Source organism: Vicugna pacos, chromosome 11 (assembly GCF_048564905.1).
Source record: "Vicugna pacos chromosome 11, VicPac4, whole genome shotgun sequence".
Lineage (NCBI taxonomy): Eukaryota > Metazoa > Chordata > Mammalia > Artiodactyla > Camelidae > Vicugna > Vicugna pacos.
This window is the reverse complement of record NC_132997.1, coordinates 28876545-28896584: the sequence shown is the minus strand read 5'-3', so window position 1 is coordinate 28896584 and position 20040 is coordinate 28876545. Positions and strand designations below refer to the sequence as shown.

General features: G+C 41.6%; 1 protein-coding gene across 1 annotated transcript in view; it reads left to right on the top strand.

The window, feature by feature from the left end:
* Positions 1–20040, top strand: part of FMN2 (formin 2) — a 281809-nt gene that overhangs the window by 257829 nt on the left and 3940 nt on the right. The window contains exon 13 of the mRNA XM_072970983.1: positions 9001–9150. Coding sequence (XP_072827084.1) covers positions 9001–9150 — 150 coding nt within the window. The remainder of the gene's footprint in view (positions 1–9000; positions 9151–20040) is intronic.

The window sequence follows — 20040 nt, the reverse complement described above, 5'->3', positions numbered from 1 at the left end:
AAGAAAATTTGAACAAAATCATCAAACTTCTATCCAGGGTCACCAAGAAGAAAAGAGAGCGAAAAAAAAACCAGCACTTAGAAAGAAACCTTAAAAGAAGACAGAGGGAGCTGGAAAAAAAGTAAAAGGGGCCAATGATTGTCCATTGTTGAGTGTAGAAGCTAAGAGTAAGGAAGAGAGATAGGCATATCTCAGAGATACTGCAATAAAGTTAATATCACAATAAAAAAAGAGGACTCAAATAAAATAATAAAAGTGGAGCAGTAACAATACCAGAGATTTAAAAAATTATAACAAAATACTAGGAACAGTTATGTCCCAACAAATTGGACAACCTTGAAGAAATGGACAAGTTTCAAGAAACATACAGACTGCAAAGACTGAGTCAAGAAGAAAGACAATTTGAACAGGTCAATCTAATTAAAACAACAAAAAACAAAAAACTCCCTGTAAACAGAAGTCCAGGACTGGGCAGCCTCACTGGGGAATTCTACCAAACATACTACAAAGAACTAATACTTATCCTTTTCAAACAACTCCAGAAAATTGAAGAGGAGGGAACACTCCCAAATTCATTCTTTGAAGCAACCGTGATCCTGATGCTAAAGCCGGACAAAGACACTACAAAAAAAGAAAATTACAGGCCAATATCTTTGACGAATATAGATACAAAAATCCTCAATGAAGTGTTAGCAAACCAAATCCAACACTACACAAAAAGAATCATACACTGTGATCAAGTTGGATTCATTCTAGGATTGCAAGGATGGTTCAACATACACAAATCAATCAACGTGATACACCACATTAACAAAAGGAAAGACAAAACACATGTTCACCTCAACAGATGTAGAAAAAGCATTTGACAAAATTCAAAATCCAATCATGATATAATACATATATATAAAATTCAGCCTTTAAATGAATGAAAATACTGCCATTTTCAGCAACATGGATAAACCTAGAGAATATTATACTTAGTGAAATAAGTCAGACAGAAAAAGGCAAATATCATATGATACCACTTATCATATGTGGAATCTAAAAAATGGAATACAAAGTGGAATCTAAAAAATAATACAAATGAATCTATATACAAAACAGAAAAAGGCTCCAGAACATAGAAAATAAGCTTACGGTTACCAAAGGGAAGAGGGAGGGACAAAGTAGGGCTCTGGTTTCTTCTTCTTTTTATAAGAGCATTAATCCCATCATGGGAGCTCCACCCTCATGACCTCATCTAAACTTGATTATCTTCAAAAGGTCCCACCACTGTTACATTGAGGATAAGAGCTTTCACATACAAATTTTGGGGACATAAACATGAAGTCTGGATTTCCCCGATTTTGTCCTGTTGGTGCAGGTTAACGTGATCCTCTCTCCTGTATTTCTTGCAGGCTGATAATTAGCTCTAGCTGCTCAATCAGTTGCAGGTCTGAATATGGCAGAATTACCTTGCGGATGGCGGTGTGTTCTACCAAGGGGAAGCGTATCATGCTTGGTTTTCTCTCTTTGTAATATTACCAGCCTCTGACAGTCACTATCTAGACACTTTAACTTTTAAGGAATTGGAAAATGGTGATATTTTGTCACTTTTCTCAGTTATTAAGTGAAATGCCTTTTTTAAAATCTGTTCCTCACTTGGCATTTCAGTAGAATATTCATATAGGAAATGAATTATTCTTTCCCTTGGTTTTCCAGTTTTCAAAATGAGGTGGTTCTCTAGCTTCCCCCAACAGTGACCAAATCTTTTTTAAGCACTGTAATAAGCTGATTGAATTGAACATATTTTGATGTGTTTCACTCCTTTGTAGTTACTATTTTTGCTGATACACAAAGTGTTCCATCTTTGAGTTCACCTCTCAGTTTTTTGACATGGCCTTCCTTGTTAGCTTCTTGGATTAGATCCTCTAGGTTCATTTCATACATTTTTTAATCCCAGACCTGGACTGAGCCATTTCTCCAACTGGGTTGTTGTTTAGAATGGTCTTTGGCGATCACAGTCTGGGTTCTAGTATTATTTATTGCTACTGAATTAGAATTGGGACTAGACTTTTCAGTGGACAGAGTTAGAATTAAAATACATTGTTAGTTGCTACTATTACTTCCAATCCTAATTCAAGGCAGAGTTCTTAACTGTAAGATTCAACATTCTTTATTCTTTCTCATGTTGAGAATCTTGATTTGCCAATCCTTACGTCAGTGTCTCTTCTGCCTTCTTTACTTTTTGAAGCTCATTCTCTAGTAGACTCTTCAATAACTGACCATTTCAGTAATATTTCTTGAATTCTTTCAGACTGTATACAGTTTTCCTATGCCCCTTATACTTGAAAATCAGTTTGGTTGAATACAAAATATTTGGTTGACCCTTCTCTTTAGCATCCTAAATCTGTTGCTCCATTGTCTCCTGACAGTTGTTGTCAAATGTATGATGATAATAAGATTCTTTCCGTTTTAAGGAAAGTGGTCTTTATGCATAATGACCTAAAGACTTTTTCTTTTTCCTTATTTTTTAAATATGGTAGTCTTACTATCACTGTGCATTTTGTCTTAGCACTGATTATTGCCATGCTATTTCAGTATGCAGTTTCACATATTTTTATTTTGGAATTTTGAATATTTTAAAATATGTTTTCTTTTTCATTGCTTTGGTTGTCATTTGTGGGGGCTTTTATAACATGTGTGGGAATTTCTTCTCTTCTATACTTGTGGCTTTCATCTCTTGGCTTTATTTCTCTTTGATTTTTAAATTTTATCTCCCAGTTACATTAAGATATTACGTGTTATTGTTATTGACTATACTATTACATCTAGTCCAGTCCTTGTGTGTGAAATATTTTAAATTTCAAATTATTTGTTAAGTTCTATCATCTCATTTCTGAGTTTTTTAATCGAGAGTTATGTTTTGTTATAGCCTCTATCATTTTATTAATTTAACATGTTTTACAGTATTAGGCAAAATTTTTCATCTGTTTTATAGATTGATCTCTCTGGCATGTTCTCATTAGTCTGTAGAGCCATTATTTTGTTCCTAGTTTATTTTGTCTTTTAATAGCTTTGTTTAGGACTCAGTCACAATTTCCTTTCTTCCTTCTTTTTATCTCCTTTCGGTTCCTTCTCTCCTGCTCTTCTTATTTTCTTTCTTTTTCTTACTTCTTTTGTTCTTTCTTTGTTAATTGAGGCATAATTTATACGATAAAAATGTACAGACATAACTGAAAACAGTTCTGTTGCCTCAACTGTTTGCCCCACACCTCTCTGAAGAGACAGTCATTGGTTTGATGTCTGTCAACAAGGAGTAACTTTGTATATACTTGGGCTTCATGTAAATGAAATCATATGGCATGTGTGATTTTGAGTATGATGTTAGCTGTAGGTTTTTCACAGATGTCATTTATCTCATTGTGTAAGGTTACTTCTGTTCCTAGCTTGCAGAAAGTTTTTTCTTTTTGTGGTAATGAGTTGGTGTTGACTTTTTTTCATATTCTTTGTATGCATTTATTGAAAAGATCAACTGGTTTTTCTTCTTTACTCTGTTCATGTGGCATATTACACTGATTAGTTTTCAGATGTTGAAACAACTGTGTATTATTGGGATAAACTGCAGATTTCATGACATATTATCCATTTTATAAATTGCTGTGTTCAGTTTGTTAATTAAGGATTTTTTATGCTCATGTTCATGTTTTATTTTTGTTTTATGTTCATGAACAATGTTGGTCTATAAATATCTTTTTTCTTTTATAGTATGTTTTCTTTAATAGTATATTTTTCAGTTTTGAATATCAACATCAGAGTAATGCTGGCCTCATAAAATGAGTTGGGATGTGTGCTCTCATTCTCTGTTTTCTGAAACAGTTAATGTCAAATTGGCATTATTTCTTCATCAAATGTTTGTTAATTCATCTGTGAAACAACTTAGACTAGAAGTATTTTGGAAGGAGAATTTTTTATTACAAGCATATCAAAAACAATTTCTTATTTATTAAAATAACTTATTAAAATTGAAAATAAATAGATGCAAGGCTACTTCTATTTCTATTTCTTTTGTCAGCTTTAGAAAATTTTTTTGTTTGAGGAATTAGTCCATTTCTTCTAAGGTGTTAAATCTATTAGCATAAAATTATGTATAATACCCCATATTATACTTTTAAGGTCTGTGTGATCTATAATGATGACCCTGCTTTTATCTGTGAAATTAATCACAGTTCTCTCTCTCTTTATTTATCAGTTTTGATAGGGGCTTATCAATTTTATTAAACTTTTCAATAAATCAACTCCTGACCTTCCTGGTTTTGGGTAAGGTTTTTCTATTTCCTCGTTTTGTGATCTTGTTATTATTTCTATTTCTGTGTAATCAAGTTTAATTCACTCCTCTTTAGCTTCTTGAGTTAGATGTCTTCCTGTATCAGTGATTTTATACCTTTTCTGTTTTAATATGAAGATTTTTCAAAGCCCTAAATTTCTCTTTAAGTACTGCTTTATATTCTTCCACACATTTTGATATTTTATGTTTTTATGTTTACTCAGTTTGCAGTATTTTCTAATTTCTTGTCTGATTGCTTTTTTACCCATGGGTTATTTATAATAGTTTTGCTTAATTTTCAAATTGGAGATTTCCCAGATATGTTATTTTTATTCAGTCATAATTTAAGCTGCTGTGATCGGAGAACATGTTCTGGATAACAAATAATAAAACTCCTTTGAAATTTACTGAGACTTGTTTACGACTCAGCACGCGGGCTGTGTTGGTGCTTTCATTGCTCTCATGTGACCCACTGTCACGGGTTACAGTACTCTGAAAACCAGCTTAGCCCATTTGTTGATAATCTTCAAATCTTCCATATCTTTAGTGATACTGTTTTCCTGGTTCTGTCAATTATTGAGAGAGGGATATTAAAACATCCAATTATGATTGAGGTTTTGTCTCTTTTTCATTTTAGTTCTATATTTTTTGCTTCATGTATTTTGAAACTTATTAAATACGTAAGTATTTAGGATTGTTGTGTCTTCCTGATGTTTTTATTATTTTGAAATGGTGCTGATAATATTCTTTGTCTTAAAGTCTGTTCTGTCTGATAATAAATAGCACCATGTCAGGTTTGCAATGCTTAGTGTTTGACATGCTTTTTTCCATTGTATTATTTTTCTCTTGTTCATTTTACATGAAATTGGCTTTACTGAACTTTTAGGAGAAAGAGATGAATGAGGATCGCTTTTCTAGGTTCACTTCTAGCTTCACATGAACACATACCGTCCGTAATTTTCTCTCTTCCAATGTATCTGCATTTTCTGTCTCCTTTGTCCTTGCATTTATCCTGCGCAATTTTAACTGCTCCCAGCGTTTGTCTTCTCTCAGCGCAGAGCTCTGCCCTCGGGGAGTTCCTCGTTGTTAGTACTGAGAGCTCACACAGCCCAGACTGCTCCCCGCCATCGTAAAAGGTTCTTTCTTCTCTTCCATGCATTAGTGTGCGTCAGGCCCTTCCAGTTTCAGTTCCAGTCTCAGGTTGACCCTTACACTTCTCAGGAGCACCTGCTTAGGATTTGGGGGTTCTCCTGTTTCAGGGGGACCCCCTGCTGCTTCCCTCTTCCTCCCCCTGTACAGGGATGCTACTGGGCTTGTGCTGTTGGTGGTCTGTCCTACCCCATTGCGTTCTGAGGTTTGTGGGGATGCTGGACTCAGTGTTTTGTATGCCTTTTATTTTACTGTGAGCTTTTATTTTACTGTCTTAGTTGCTCTCTGTCTTTGTGTGGGTAGTCATAAAAAATTCCAAAACAATTCGACTCCTGTGTCCATCTTTCAGAATTCTGCAGCTACTTTTGATTCCATTACAGAGCCTCATATTTGTACTTTTGATATTTGTAGTAAAAGAAGTGTGGTGCTGATCTTTTACAGAAAGGACCATTTAGGGACCAAGACTAGAGAGTTCTTGATTGGTGACCTGTGGAGTTGCCTTTTGTTCTGATTAGTGCATTTGCTTAGTGTTAGAACTGCTGTTCTTTTTACTGCTGGCTCTTTGTGTGCCAGGGTCATATTGAGAGGGTCTCACAGAACAGTCTTTGTAGAGAGGAAAGTCTCAGATAGGATGTCTGTCCTCTTCAGTGGTTCCATATCCCGTACGGTGGGTGGGGCCCTCCTGGTTTCTGATTTAGATAAAGGAGATAATTCAGAAAGGATGGCTCCTATCCCTACCACCCACCATCCAAATGGGTATCTTTCATGTCATAGAAGTTTGAATTAGCTGAGTGCCGCCTAATGCTGGACAGGACTATATAACTGAAAATGCCTCTGGAATACAAGGTACCTTGATAACTTGTAAAAATTACTGGCCTCTTATTTGCTTCATTATTTTTAAACAGTACTTATTACACTTTATCCTGGGAATGAGGTGACTGAATGCATTTGGGACAGCACTCACGATCCTCAGATAAGCCTTCACTCTGTGTCGCACTCCTGGGTGACACTTGTTCCGTCACCGCAGCCACTTCCACAGAAATGGCTATGGACGTAGGTTCTCTTCATGGAGAATCATGCTATTAATTGGTTTCACACTTTGGGTTTAAGTCAGTTGTAGGATACTAACTTGTCTAACAAATTGATAAGGTTTTGCACAAAGAGCGTTTTTAGGGAAAATGCCTAACTCTTATAAAGTTAATACATGTGTTGCTATTTTAGTTTGTAACTTGCAAGGTACTTTTAATATTCATGACAACCTTGAAAAGTAGGCATAGGCTCTACTTCAATGATGAAGAAACTGGAGCTCAGAAGTCATTACTTGCTTAAAGCTATGTGGGCAATTTATGACCGAGTCAAGAGGAAATTATCCAACAGAATAATTATCACTAGTGTCAGAAGCCTCTGTGCATGCCAGTAACTCAAAAATACCTACAGGGACCTCACATGAGTGTCTGTTAATAAACCAGGTCCAATTAAATCAATTATAATGTAGAGAAAAACCTTAGGAAATATGTATTTATATTTATTTCATATGCAGTGTAAAATATGCAATATATATAATATAAAATAACATACAATATAAAATCAATTTGCGTTAAAACATTCAGCAACACTTTGGGAATCCATTTTTTTCCCATGGGACTTTAAAACAATTATTTACCATGAATTCTGTCTTACAGATGAAAAAAGCTGAGTCAAAGTGATGTTAAATGGTTTGCTCATATAGCTTGTCCAAGAGTCAGGAGTCAATGTCCTGGGTCTCCTCTTTCTAAATCCTGCCTTCTTTCCTTTACACCGTGCTGCCTCATGGTAGAACTTTTCAAATGCAAGACAGCTGGGTGGGTGACCCAGCTGTTACAACTTAGATACGTCTGCCCCGATGGGCTGGTTTGGTCTGTAATGATCAATTTGGGGAAGCATAAATATCAGAGAAGAATAAATGGATAGTGAAAGGATTTGAGACCTAATTTTAGCTAGCAGTCCATAAATGATCTTTAGGCATATAAGGAAGGTGACTGGTTTTCCCATGGGAAGTACTGTGTATCCTTACCAGTTTCAATAAAGCATGACCGTGCCCCCTGCCACTCACCCTCCTGGCAGTCCTCAAGCCGTCAGCACGTTCTGCAGACACACTGTGTTGTCACTACCACAGCTCGTGGCAAACCGTGTCCACTTCACAGCCTGACTCTTTCTCAGGACTACTTGACTCCACTGTGTCATTTTTCCTGTTAGGCTAACTGGGGAAAAATATATAATTCCCAAGTCACGCATTTGATCAAATCAGTGCTGTCATCTCTCTTCAGAATCAACAGCTGGTACCCCTGGGAATCTTGCCGCTCAGAGCCAGCCATAAGGCACGTTTAAAAACAACGCACTAGCCACGCGTCGGCAGCCCGCAGTTGGGGGGGGGGGTTCGATTTTGTCTGTGATGCTCGGTCTCTGTTACTTTCTAAGCAGATTTACCCCACACATGTCAGTTTTTCAAAGGATTGTCTAAAGGAGATTTTTTCATTTTATTTTTTCATAGTAGGGATTTGAAATCAGCTGTAAGACAAGCTGAATATGTACACAGATATGTGTAAGTGTGTGTATGTGTGTACACATATTTTTAATCAAACAATATGGCAAAACCAAGTTGCCTTAGAAATTTTCACTTCAGGGCAAATCAGACTTCAGTTTGTGCAGCAGAAACAGTGCCGGCTCTTGGCCAAAGGGAGAAAAATGGTTGGGGGAAGGGAGGTTGCCACATCTTTCTGAAGCAGCTCTGGCCACACACAGCTGCCCAGGCTCCCTCACCGTGACACAGTCCACTTCACTGGCCTTGGTCCCGCTCCGGGTGTCGTTCATGGGCATGCAGGGCTTCCGCTGTCATGGCTCTCCCATTTACTAGCTGCGTGCTCTATGTCAAGTGGCACTTGTGAAACTCTTCTGAGCTTCATGCAGTTGTACGAAGCCCCATCTGGAGACTGGCCCTGCCAGCCCGCTGTCCCAGGGCCGGCTGCCCCGCTGGTGTCCCCTCCGTGCCACTGCCCTGATCGCCACGGGAGCTGTGTTAGCATCTCCGGGGGCTGCTGCTGCTTTTCCACCAGCATAGGAAGCCAAATAGCACACAATCAATATCACATACATGTAGAACACGTATCAGTTTGGGGGCAAAGGGCTGACATTTCACTTGTTTAGAGTATAGAAAGAAAGTGTGTACCTACCACTTCCAACTTGCGCCAACCTGATTACAGGTTCCCTTCTGAAGTATGTCAGACACATAGTGATTAATCTTGAAAACGACTGGACCAGGGATAGTTACCAGTATACGGAGGGCTATTGTCAGCTGCTAATATCCATCTCCAGAAACTCGAACATAAAACCGTAAGACAACTATTGTTGGTGCTGAGGAGTTTGAGTCCTCTTGGTAAAATAACTGTTTGAATGAAGTTAGCATTTGGATAAAGAAAGTATTTATTTCCCATATTGGAAAGTAACCATAGCTTGTGTGTGTGTGTGTGTGTGTGTGTGGGTGGATACATGCATGTGTGCTTTGACAGCTTTTTGGAGACTACAGCCTATTTCTTCATGAGACCAAAAATCGGAGAGAAGGAGGTGTCCCCCAACGCTTTCTTCAGTATCTGGCATGAATTCAGCTCTGACTTTAAAGACTATTGGAAGAAAGAGAACAAACTTATTCTACAAGAGAGGTAAGGTTTTTTTTTTTCATTTACACAATGGTATTTTAAAACTGACCAATTAGGGGTGGCCACCTTTTATAGCCTGAATGAAAACCTAGGCCCTCAACCTGGGGTATCAAGTCTAAGACGGCACTGAGATTTGGCAGTATCTGGAGTTTGAGTAGAAGGGTCAGCACAACGACTGTGATGCTGCAAAAAGTATCTGGGGTGATGGTTTGCTGGGACCACTGTCTGTTAAAACAACCTCAGTGATGAGGAAACCACACAAAAGCAGATCATGTAATAAAGAGGAACAAAAGAACCCTGCTGAGATGACAGACCCACTCACCTCAAAAGGCTGAGAGCGAAGACCGTAAGGTAAGATGAATCAGTTTTGTTTTGTTTTTGCTCCACTCAAGGGATATTGTCAAAATTTCACCATTCATATCAAAATTTCTCCCAGGTGTCCCAAGAAACAGATGATCAATACTTTTTAAAAGATCATTCAAGAATCTTGTAGGATCATACCACATTCTAAAGTACATCTTTTCAGGAACGAAGGGAAATCTCTCCCCTCAGGTATATAGAGTCGAGTCCCTGTCACTTGACTGTGGAACTCGTAGAGACGCACTACTGCGAAGTCAGGGAGGAAGCGGCCTGGCCCGGCAGCATCCTCAGAGAGCTGGGCCTGAGGGAGGGTGAAAAGGAAACATCGCGGACACGGTAAACCAGACCCTAACGCCAACCCAGTCAGCGCCCTTGCCGGTGCGCCGGCGCGAGCACGGCTTTGCTGCAGAGCTTGGGAAACTTAGCTGTCGGGGCTTTGCTCACCACGCCACAGAGCCCCACAGTTCTCTGCTTATGGTCTTTATTGTGGTCTTGCTTACATACAAAACCATGATCACCTACCTAGTTTTCACTTCTAAGTAGGTTCTGACACATCCTTAAGTCAGTGAAATTAACGGCTGACACCCTGAGCGCGCAGAGTGCGCTGGGCTGGTGCTGCTTCATACGGTCGCTGCGATCCGAGGACGCTGTCGGAGAAGACGGTGCGCCTCAGTGAGCAGTAGGCGGGAGAAGGGCAGTCTGAACAGGAGAGCGCTTTGAACATTCACTCTAAAGATAATGAGCTTATTCTACCTCAAAATGCATCAATACGGGTTAACATAAAAGATGCGATTTTAGTCAAAATCCATGCAGCTGGGACAGCAGAGAGCATTGCTTAAACATGAGCACGTTTTGATCACTGTTCACTTATTTCCCACTTAGCTATGTAGTTCCAATTTTTTACCCAGCAATGCTCACTCCGCTTGGAAATGGTGAAGAGGAACCTTTTTTTAACCTGGGCACAGTCCCTTCCTGACCCTCACTCGTTCCCCATGTGCTTCCTTTGGTCTGTAATCTCAACCTGTGCCCCAGGTACAGGGCCTGGGGCTCAGTCACACTCAGGAACACAAGTGAAAGATCAGCCTGTCGCTTTGCACTGTGCCAGTGATCATTCTCACGATAGCTGACGTGAGTCCTAATGAGAATGGAGGGGGTGAGATTTGGGCATCGACTGCATAGGACTGATGAGGCTGTGGTCGGGGAGCTGCGGTTCTGAGAGCACCTGTGTGAGCAGGTGAATGGCAGAGGCGGCGGATCCTGTGGTCGTGGCTCCGGAGGTCCCAGCACAAGAATGCAGGTGGCTGCGCACCGCAGCCTCCCTTTACTGCGGAGCCAGAAAGTAGCGTAAACTGGTGAGAAGCCTCCTTGGAGGTGATGTGGGAACTGAGTCAGATGCACAGTCTGGACATCATCTAATCTGTGCTGCAAGAGACAGAGCTGTGTTTCTAGGTAACATGACTGAAAACAGTCCTGTATTTGATGATATTTTATCCACTGGACATGAGCAGAACTAGCTTTGCTTTGCTGTCTAAGTATTTCATAAAATCAGCCGGGTTCTTTTTTAATACTTCATTCTGTGCTTGTCCTGTGCTAGAAAAATACGATGGGCTTTTTGGCTCACACTTGGTGACTGCACTTTAATTTTGGCGGTGACGTGAACTGGCAGGCTGCAAGCGCCCTCCACTGCATGCTTCTGATTTTTCTGAATCATTTGCTTTCAATAAAGGGCTAAGGAGGGACACGAGGGAGTGCTTCTTTGCCCTTTGACTTCCGAAATAGATGATGTCTCTTGGCGAATAGGCTGCTTTGAAAAGCGAAACTGTTGGTCTAAATAGTTTGCAGGAAAAGTTTGTCCCTTTCCTTAGTGGAGGACCAGCTACGCCATTTCCAGGAACAGTGCAAAATGAAAACATGTGGCCCCTTGTGCAAAAATTGTTAACAATTTCAAGATGGCAAATCGTTAAACCAAGTGCAGAGCGCTTCTGAGAGTGGGCCCTGTGTGCTGCCGCACACGCACGCCCGGGAGGCAGCCTTGCCTTGGGGCAAGCTTGGTAGCGTACATACTCTGGGGGTAAGTGGAAGGGTATTGCAGGAGCGCTCCGAGTGCCGCCGGACACCCGCAGGAGATGGGAGTGTGCTCAGCCACGGGCTTAAACCTCCGATGCACCGACGTCAGTGTGCACAGCCGCGAGCAGCACAGACGCTTAAAGTGGGGTGCTGTGCCCCAGCCCAGTCGTTCCCTCCTCTTCTCCTGTAATATGTACTATCTGCACATTTTAATAGGCAGTCCTACGCTGCCTGATGATATGTCTACTTTTACTTTATACCATAACTTTTCCGAGGTGTGCATTTCAGTCTTTGTTCCCCCGTCACAGTGTTCCAGGTCTTCATTTTCAGTGTAGCGCTCACTGCCGCTGGGCCACAGGGCTGCCCTCTCGGTATCTCCGTATTTGCTGATTTGACTTGTTACATCATCGTATTCGACACAGATACAGAAATAGGAACTTAGGCTAGTAAAGTCATGAACATGTTTTCTTACATAACTTAAGTTTATCACTGGAGATAATAAAAACCCCACTCCAAATACCTGAAGCAAAAAGAGGGAGCATTTGTCTAGACAGTCAAACCACCGAAGGGCGGGCTGCGACATGCCTGTGGGTGCCTGAAGGCAGAAACTCCAGCTGCGGTTTGTGGGGTCAGTCAGGCCGGCCTGCCCCTCTGCCTGCCTCTACCTGTCTTTTAAATGTCCTCTCCGCCTCCTCCTCCTCTTCTCCAGTCCTTCTCTCTCTCAGCCTCACTCACTCTCTCTCCCCTTTCTGTGCCCTCCCTCCAACCTGCTCTGTGGTTTAGGCTAATTTCCAAGCCAGGATTTTTCTTTAAGGGTGGACCCGTGGCCATGGGTCCCATCCGGGGCGTACACTCTTCACAGCCCAGGAGAGAGCAGTCCCAAGGAAGAACTCCAGATGAATCATGTTCATCTTTGGATCAGACACGGTGGCCAGAGGCGTGGGTACCGTGGTTAGTTCAGCAGTTCACAAACCCAGTTCTGCCGCCAGAGAGGAGGGTTCCCGTGGGTGACAAGTTTCCTTCTTGGCACTATCACTGGAGTTAGGGAAGAGCAGTTTCCCAAAGAAAGGAAACAATAATCTACCACCTCTAGTTTATTAAACCTTTAAAAATAACCTGTGTAAGTAGCAGAGGTCTTAGCACGGTAGAAATAACCCAAAAGGGAACGTCACGGTGTGGATGAAGTTTCCCCTTCCGGTCAAGTTTTCCTTGCTCTAATTCGGAATTTCTACACTGAATAATATCTTTAAGGTTGTAGATCCTCTGTAAAACTTCCTTACCCCTTAATTATTCCTAATTGGTGTTTGATTATAGTGTGGTGGTAACGTATTTTCTGGCTTTTCCTGAGGACTCATGTGATTGGGTAGATACGTTGCTTGAAGTGGTGAATTTCTATAGTCTGCTGAAAAGGTCTGCTGTCTTTCTAATCCATGGGGTGGAAAACACGAGCATTTCTGAGTTAGGTCTTCACCTCACTAGCTCTAGGCATAGAGAGTCGTAGTACCCTCGTCAGCAAAATGGAGGCAGTGGCCCTTGTCTTGCAGTGTTACTGTGTAGGCTAATGAGATGATACAGAGCACAGTGTCTACGTGCTAGATGCTCAGTGGCTGTTTCTCCATCATTTAATATAAATAACACCCTGATCATGACTACCTACAAGGCAATGTAACATACAGACAAGGCGTGTTAAGCATCTTAAGAATGTATTCTGTAAATACAAGGCATTATTGCAATTCGGTTACTTTCTTGGTTAGGTAAAATGCCTTGATTCTAAGTCCAAGGGTGAACTTTTATTTGAAAATGTTAATGTAACCTTATTTACATTATGCTATATTCCTGTATTGATGCTTTAGACAACTGACCCATTGATTTTGTCATGAGTCAGAAAAAATTTTTTTCATATACTTGCTACTAGCTATATATAATTGGTAATAAACCCTTCTCAAAAGAAATGTAGGCTTATTACTGAGCAAAACAAAACATGAAAAATAATTTTAAAAAACATCAGCTTAATTATATCCAGAAGATGGGGACCAGCTAACAATTAACTCTGCCAAGCCTCTCCCAGGTTTCACAGAGCACAGCTTCGGTCTGTAAGGAAACAGACAGTCCTCGTCTCTCACCTGCAGGAAGACACGAGCACCACTGGCCACTAGCGTGGCCCATCGGAGCTTGGACAACAGGGCTGTGCTGCTTAGTACAGCGTGACTGCGAATAGTTGTGCTTTCCAACCCCGATGAAGGGACTGTGGTCCTGGAGAAGACAGCGGGGGCCCAGAGCAGTTTCACTTCCCACTCTTGCTCTGTTGTAGCTGAGCTCGGTGTTCAGGCGGAGTCTTCACAGAGAAGTGATTAGTGATCATTCCCTCACTCCGTAGTGAGTTTCACTAGGCACAGGAGACCGTCAGGTCCACTCGACGAAGGCCCTGTGCTCCTTGAGCTAACAGCCTAGCTCTGGTGTGGTGTATCGTGCAGGGTAAGAAATGAGGGGGGATTGGTTCTTCCCAAAATTCTTCTTTTGACATGGAGCTTGGCACCAAGCAGGAGTTGCACAGGCAGCCCTGGAGGGCGCGGCATTCTAGGTAAGAAAGACTGGCTCTGGCAGCCAGGCCTCCAGACCCATAGTGTGCAGTGTGGCTTATCGTGATTTCATTTTTAGTCAGCTTGAGGCATTTTAATTTAATAAATCAGTTGTGACATTAGTAAGGGTTGTTTTTAAAGTGCTTTCTAACTTAATTCACTGGTTGACTTTGAGACAGGTAGTCTTTGATGAATCAGTAAAAAGTACAGTAACGCTTCCTATTGCATAAGCACGTGGCAGTCAATTCTGGATTCAGCCCAGCTGAAAGCTGTGACTGGAGGAAAAGTGTCTGAATGCTTGGCCTCAGCAGATGATGCATTAAACTGAAGAGCACCTCACACACTGTTAACACTCCTGTTTCCCTAATTTCTATTCACGCGAGCTGTATGTTCAGATTTAAATATGATGTTATCAGAGTAGAAGGAAGTGACCACATTGGTTTATTATCATGTAGTAATGTACTTGTGGGACACCTAAGTGAAACTGCCTCTTGGACTGCTACTTGGCATTGTTGCTTTGGAGCAAAAAATGAATTTGACCAACCATTTACCCCTTTAATTCAGGCATCAATTTCTAGAGAAATGACCCATAAAAAAATCCTCTTCCTAGTTCTGACTCCTACAAGCTGAAGCTTTGACAAGGCAATTGACAAACAAGAGGAACAGACTAGTTGCAAATGGAGCCTGCGAATGTGTAGGGAATGTTAGCTACACTCACTAAAGGAGTAATTCATGTGCATTAAGGTGTAATAAGCAATTAAACTCATTAATTTATTAATTCATTCAACAATTAATTATGCCCTACTGTGTGCTGGGCAAATTTCCTCTAGTGGATCTTACTTTCTAGCGAGAGTAGCAGACAATAAAAAAGTAAACACATTTTTAAATTATAGGTTGAAATTAGTACTGAGGAAAATAAACAGTGAACCAGTTCTGCAGACTGAAAAGCAGAAAAGTTTCATTTAGAAAGTGTGGTCAGAGGGGGCCTTTCTGAAGAGGCAACATTTCTGTTGACACCTAAAGAATGTGAAGGCTTGTGAAGGGGCAGGGTGGTGAGCCCGCCAAGCAGAGATGTGGGAAGTTCAAGACAGCATGGCCAAAAAGACTGCACTCTTATAGTTCTAGTTTTATACTGACTACAGTTCACATCCCTTATTCAGAGAGCCATGTCAAGAATTCCTCCTAGAAATTACAATCAAGAAAATGTAGTGATGGTTTTGTTTTTCCGGGACAATCTTACATATTCAGAGATGAACCTGTTTCCATTAATCCTTTTCCTTGGATAGGGTTCACAATTTGGCCGGTTACAGTACTTCTCCCCAGGATCTGGTAAAATACATGCACCCATTTTTCTAAATAGTTTCTCTTATCAAAAGCCATTTTAAACTGTCACATTTTGTATGCTCAGAGTTTTAAGAAGAGTCAGTCTTTTAGAAACAAATGCTTCTAAATAAATAGAAATACATATAAATTACTATAATGAATGTAAATACATAAAATACAAGTGTAAATACATAAATTTAAATAAATATGTACATATTGGGGGAGGGTACGGTTTAGTGGTAGAGTATGTTTTTAGCATGCTCAAGGGCCTGGGTTCAATCCCCAGTGCCTCCATTAAAATATATAGATAAATAAAATAAACCAAATTACTTATCCCCCCCAGTTATTTTTTAGTTTTTAAGTGTACATGTAAATAAACAGGAAGATTTTGTCAGTCGTGTTTCATCATCTCGTTTGCATTGTGATGAGGCCACACAGCAATGCTTAACACTGGAGCTGAGGAGGTCGCTGTCTGTCTGGATCTCAGCTTCAGGGCTGCCACATTGGTGTGTTGACCCCAAGCAAGTAATTTGACCATTTAAAATTTTCAGTTTCCTCATCATAAAAGTTGGGTAACGGCAGTATTTACCTCGTAGGGTTATTCCGAGATGTGTGTGAAGGTTTTGTTCTGTTTGAAGTGAGAGCAGGGTCGGGTCCATCCTTACCCGTCTCCTCATCTGCAGCCATTCCGGACCTGTGGGGAGGGTTCTTCGGAGGCAGCTCATCCATAATCATGTCCTGTGTTTATGGAACATTAGACAGTTGTCAAGGAGATTCAGACTGCAGGGGGTTGATTTGCTTGTGTTTTCTTAAGAAAAAGTGATTCCTCTCTCACCCACATATACTTCACGGTTCCAGGAGGCACCGCTACACGTCATCTCTGCTTGTCGTCTTTGTGCTCATGGGAGGAATGTGTTTGTGGATTTTAGAGCACAAGCATGGAACATACATATCTCACTGTCATGGAATCCCAGATTTTTTGTACTGACTGTTTCTCAAAATGGAGCCCGTCTTGTTGACGTGGCCGACTCGCCCCACTGAGTGGCGTGGAGCGGGGCGGGGCGCGGACGGCGGGGGCGGAACGCAGACTACGCAGGGCGGAGGCAGCCGAGGCGGCGCAGGATCTCAGCGGCTGCACGGTTGGTAGTGAGCGCTGGGCTGGCTCTCGGCTGGTGGTCGGGGCCCTCGGCCCTCAGCGCCCACACCTCCCAGGGCAGGAGCCAGGCTTCTCCCCCGAGGCGGAGGTGGAGCCGGCAGGAAACGAACCCGACTTCCCCAGGTGCTTATTTAGACCAAATTTTTAGTGTTTATTGGCAGAAAAGTGGCTCTCCTTCTCATCTGATTGAATGATGGGAGCAAATCTGTCTTGATATGGTTGCGGCCAGCCTGGTGTTTGCTCTAAAAAGTAGCTAAAAATTACTCTGCCAGCAGGTTTACAGGGACGTCCGGCTTCTTTTCTCTGTCAGTGTAGAACCCTTATTCATCTCATAAACTACCTTTACGTTTAATCACACTGAACTTTTTGAGTATGTTTGCCGGAGTCTAGGGCTTGGGGGAGAGAGCACAGAGAAAAATACATCTTTAATAGAGAAATCAGAAACCACTCCTTTGTTTAGAATAACCTTTAGTGTAAATGTGTCCAGATATATTAAGGACACAATTTGAGAAACTTTTCATTTGTTTTGAAAAATACCAAATAAAAATAATTGGAATTTAAACTAGTTTTTGTAATTATAGTTGACATGCAATTATTACATTAGTTTCAGGTGTACAACCTAGTAATCCAATATTTTTATGGATTATGCTGTTTCAACAAATTCTGAGATAATGTATTTTTTATTCTAGCACCTACCTCTGTCTTCTTTATAATATAAACCTTAAGAATATTCTGTCTCCTGGACTCAAATGTTCTATGCTCAATAACTTCTAAGCTTACCATATTAAAGCCAAATGAAGCTGTTAAAACTAAAAAATTTTGCATGTAGTGAATAAAAAAAATCTATAGATGTATTGAAATCTATTTTTCTTAGGTTACATTTATAACTTTAGTTTTAGAAGAGAAATTTATTAGAGTTTTCTTTAAATTTAATTTTAAGCTTTAATTCACAGAGATGTTATGTTTTCCTCCCATCACTTTTGCCCAGGACTTACGAAAGAGGGATAATCTCATAGTCACGTTCTTCACAAAATGCTTTGTGTCCTGTGGGTGATCACAAAATCTGTCAATACCAGTTAATGGCATCACATTCTTTTCCCTTGTTAAGCTGGAATTTCAGGTTTCACATTCATTCCAGCACTACTTTCCATCTTTACAAACAAGCTGCTGAATTGAGGAGGTTGGGTGCTGCAGTAGGACCAGCTTCAGAATCTTAGAATCATACTGTCAGCTGTTCAGAGCTGTTGAGTCCTGCCTGTCTGTAAGTCAGACGTCTGGCCTCCCTGACCTTACAGATGCAGCTGTGAGCCCTCAAGTATGTGGGAGGTGCGGAGTGAGGGGGAAGCCCTGGAGAGTTGAATTGACTGCCTCCAAGTCCAGGAACACTATCTGTTTAGCTGGGACTGAACTTGGAGTGTTATTGCTCTAATTTGAGGATTGCTCTAATTTGAGGCTCATTTAAATGAGCTTAGTTATCTGGTTTCCCCCTGCTCAGAGAAGATAAGAATTTCTTAAAGAAAATAGAGTCTCTTTACGTAAGGCAGGTGCACTGGCAGTGGGAGAAGTGGTCACAACCTGCCATCCTAGGAACAAAGAGAAGACTTTAAAACTCTAGGAAGTCAAGTCCCACAACGCCACGGTGCTGGGTCAGCACGTGGGCAAACTGCTGTCCGCACTTTAGCTTGGAGGGTGGCCTGTGTCAGCGCACAGCAGTGATGAAGGTGCTGTCAAGTAAAAGCTAAATTCCTTACATGTATTTAAGAAAGAGAAAAGTTTAATTTTTTCAAAAATACTATTCAGAATTGGTCAAAGCTTGGTCCTCGTCGGGAGCAAGATGCCATTTTCTGGGCATCACTTATCCATTTTTCTAACTCTCTGACCAGTGCCAGAACAACAGTTAACAGCAAAAATTGTTTGCTCAAACTGATCACGTACTCTGCTTAGCAAGCCTGATTCCCTGTCTCTTGGACAGATTTCCCATAACTAAATTCTCCCTTAAAAGATAGAGGCTTTTTTTTTTAATTACTTTTGGTCCTCTGGGGATAAGTGCACTTTTGAAATGTATTCAGCACACTGTTGTATGTGAAGCTGCATAGACAATAAAAGATACTACACCAAAATTTAACATAAACATCAAATTTTACAGCCATAATATACTGTTTAGTCTTCTCCTATTCAGTCTCTGCTTTGTGTTACTGTTTTTCCAAAACCACCAGCAGTGATGAGAGAAGTTTTCATCATTGTTTTTGTTCTTCCTTTCCTTGTGTGATCTAGACTGCTGATCAGAAGTAGCAGCTGTTAGAATCAGCCTACCAAAGATACCATTTGAAAATTTTCCACTTCCTTTTTAGTTCTCTAATAGGAAAAACCCTTGATTATCGAATGTCCTGGCAGCCCCTTTTGTGTGAACGCAGCCATGTTTAAAAAAAAAGCGTGTTTAGGACTCACGCTCAGGAGCTCTGTCTGCACGCCGGCCACGGACCCGTCCCAAGTGGACGGTAAACTCAGCGCAGGCGAAGGATGGGCTCCTTCAGCCACGCCCTGGCTTCTCCTTCCTCGCGGCGTCTGCTTTCTCTCTTCGGAAACGAAGTACCAGCCCTCTTTTCACTCCTTTCCAAATAGGACATGTTGGTCATTTTAATTTGAAACGTTATCGTCACGGTGCCTTTTCACTTAGTATCTAGTTATTGAAATTAACATCTTTTTCCTACTCAGTTTAAGAAATTTTAGGCATCGCTCAATGAGAGGCAAGGCAGGAGGGAAAGAGATTACTCAGAAGGCCTGAGCATGGGGCTGGCGAGCTCCCCCCAGACGCCCAGGTGGAGGCCCAAGTAGGAAGCTGCTCATGGCCCTCTCCACCCGGCTTCCCTCCTTATTTTTCTCATTCCTACCCACTCTGGCAGAGTATCTCACCTTCAGGGTGCGTTCTTTTTTCCTGCCTAAAGTGTGGGGAAAATGTCTTGTCAGAATTTTGTTGAAGTAAAATTCCAACAAGGTTTGCTAGGAAGCCTAAGAGGGCTGGGGCACACAGCGCGCGGCAGTGAGCCAGTTCCCGTGGGCTGGGGCCGGGGCCCCGGGGTGCATGGCGTCGCTAGAGGGGTGAGTAGGTGCGGTTGTCTAGGGGCACCGCGTGGCTGCCCGGGCTTCAGGGAGACTTCCTGGCTTCCAGGGCGCTGCGAAAGTGGTGCCCACGGGCCGCCTACAGCGGATTCTCCTGGTGCTGCTTCTAAACGCATCCCTGAGGGATGCAACCAGGAGGGAGAAAAGTGGGCCTGGGAACCGCATTTTAACTAATTCACCGTGAATCTCCTGCTCCCAGATTTGAATCATGTTCAGGATTCTGGTGCTCAGTGCTCCAGGTCCCAAATCACTGATGTGTGCGTGCCTAGAGGTGCGGAGGATACAGTG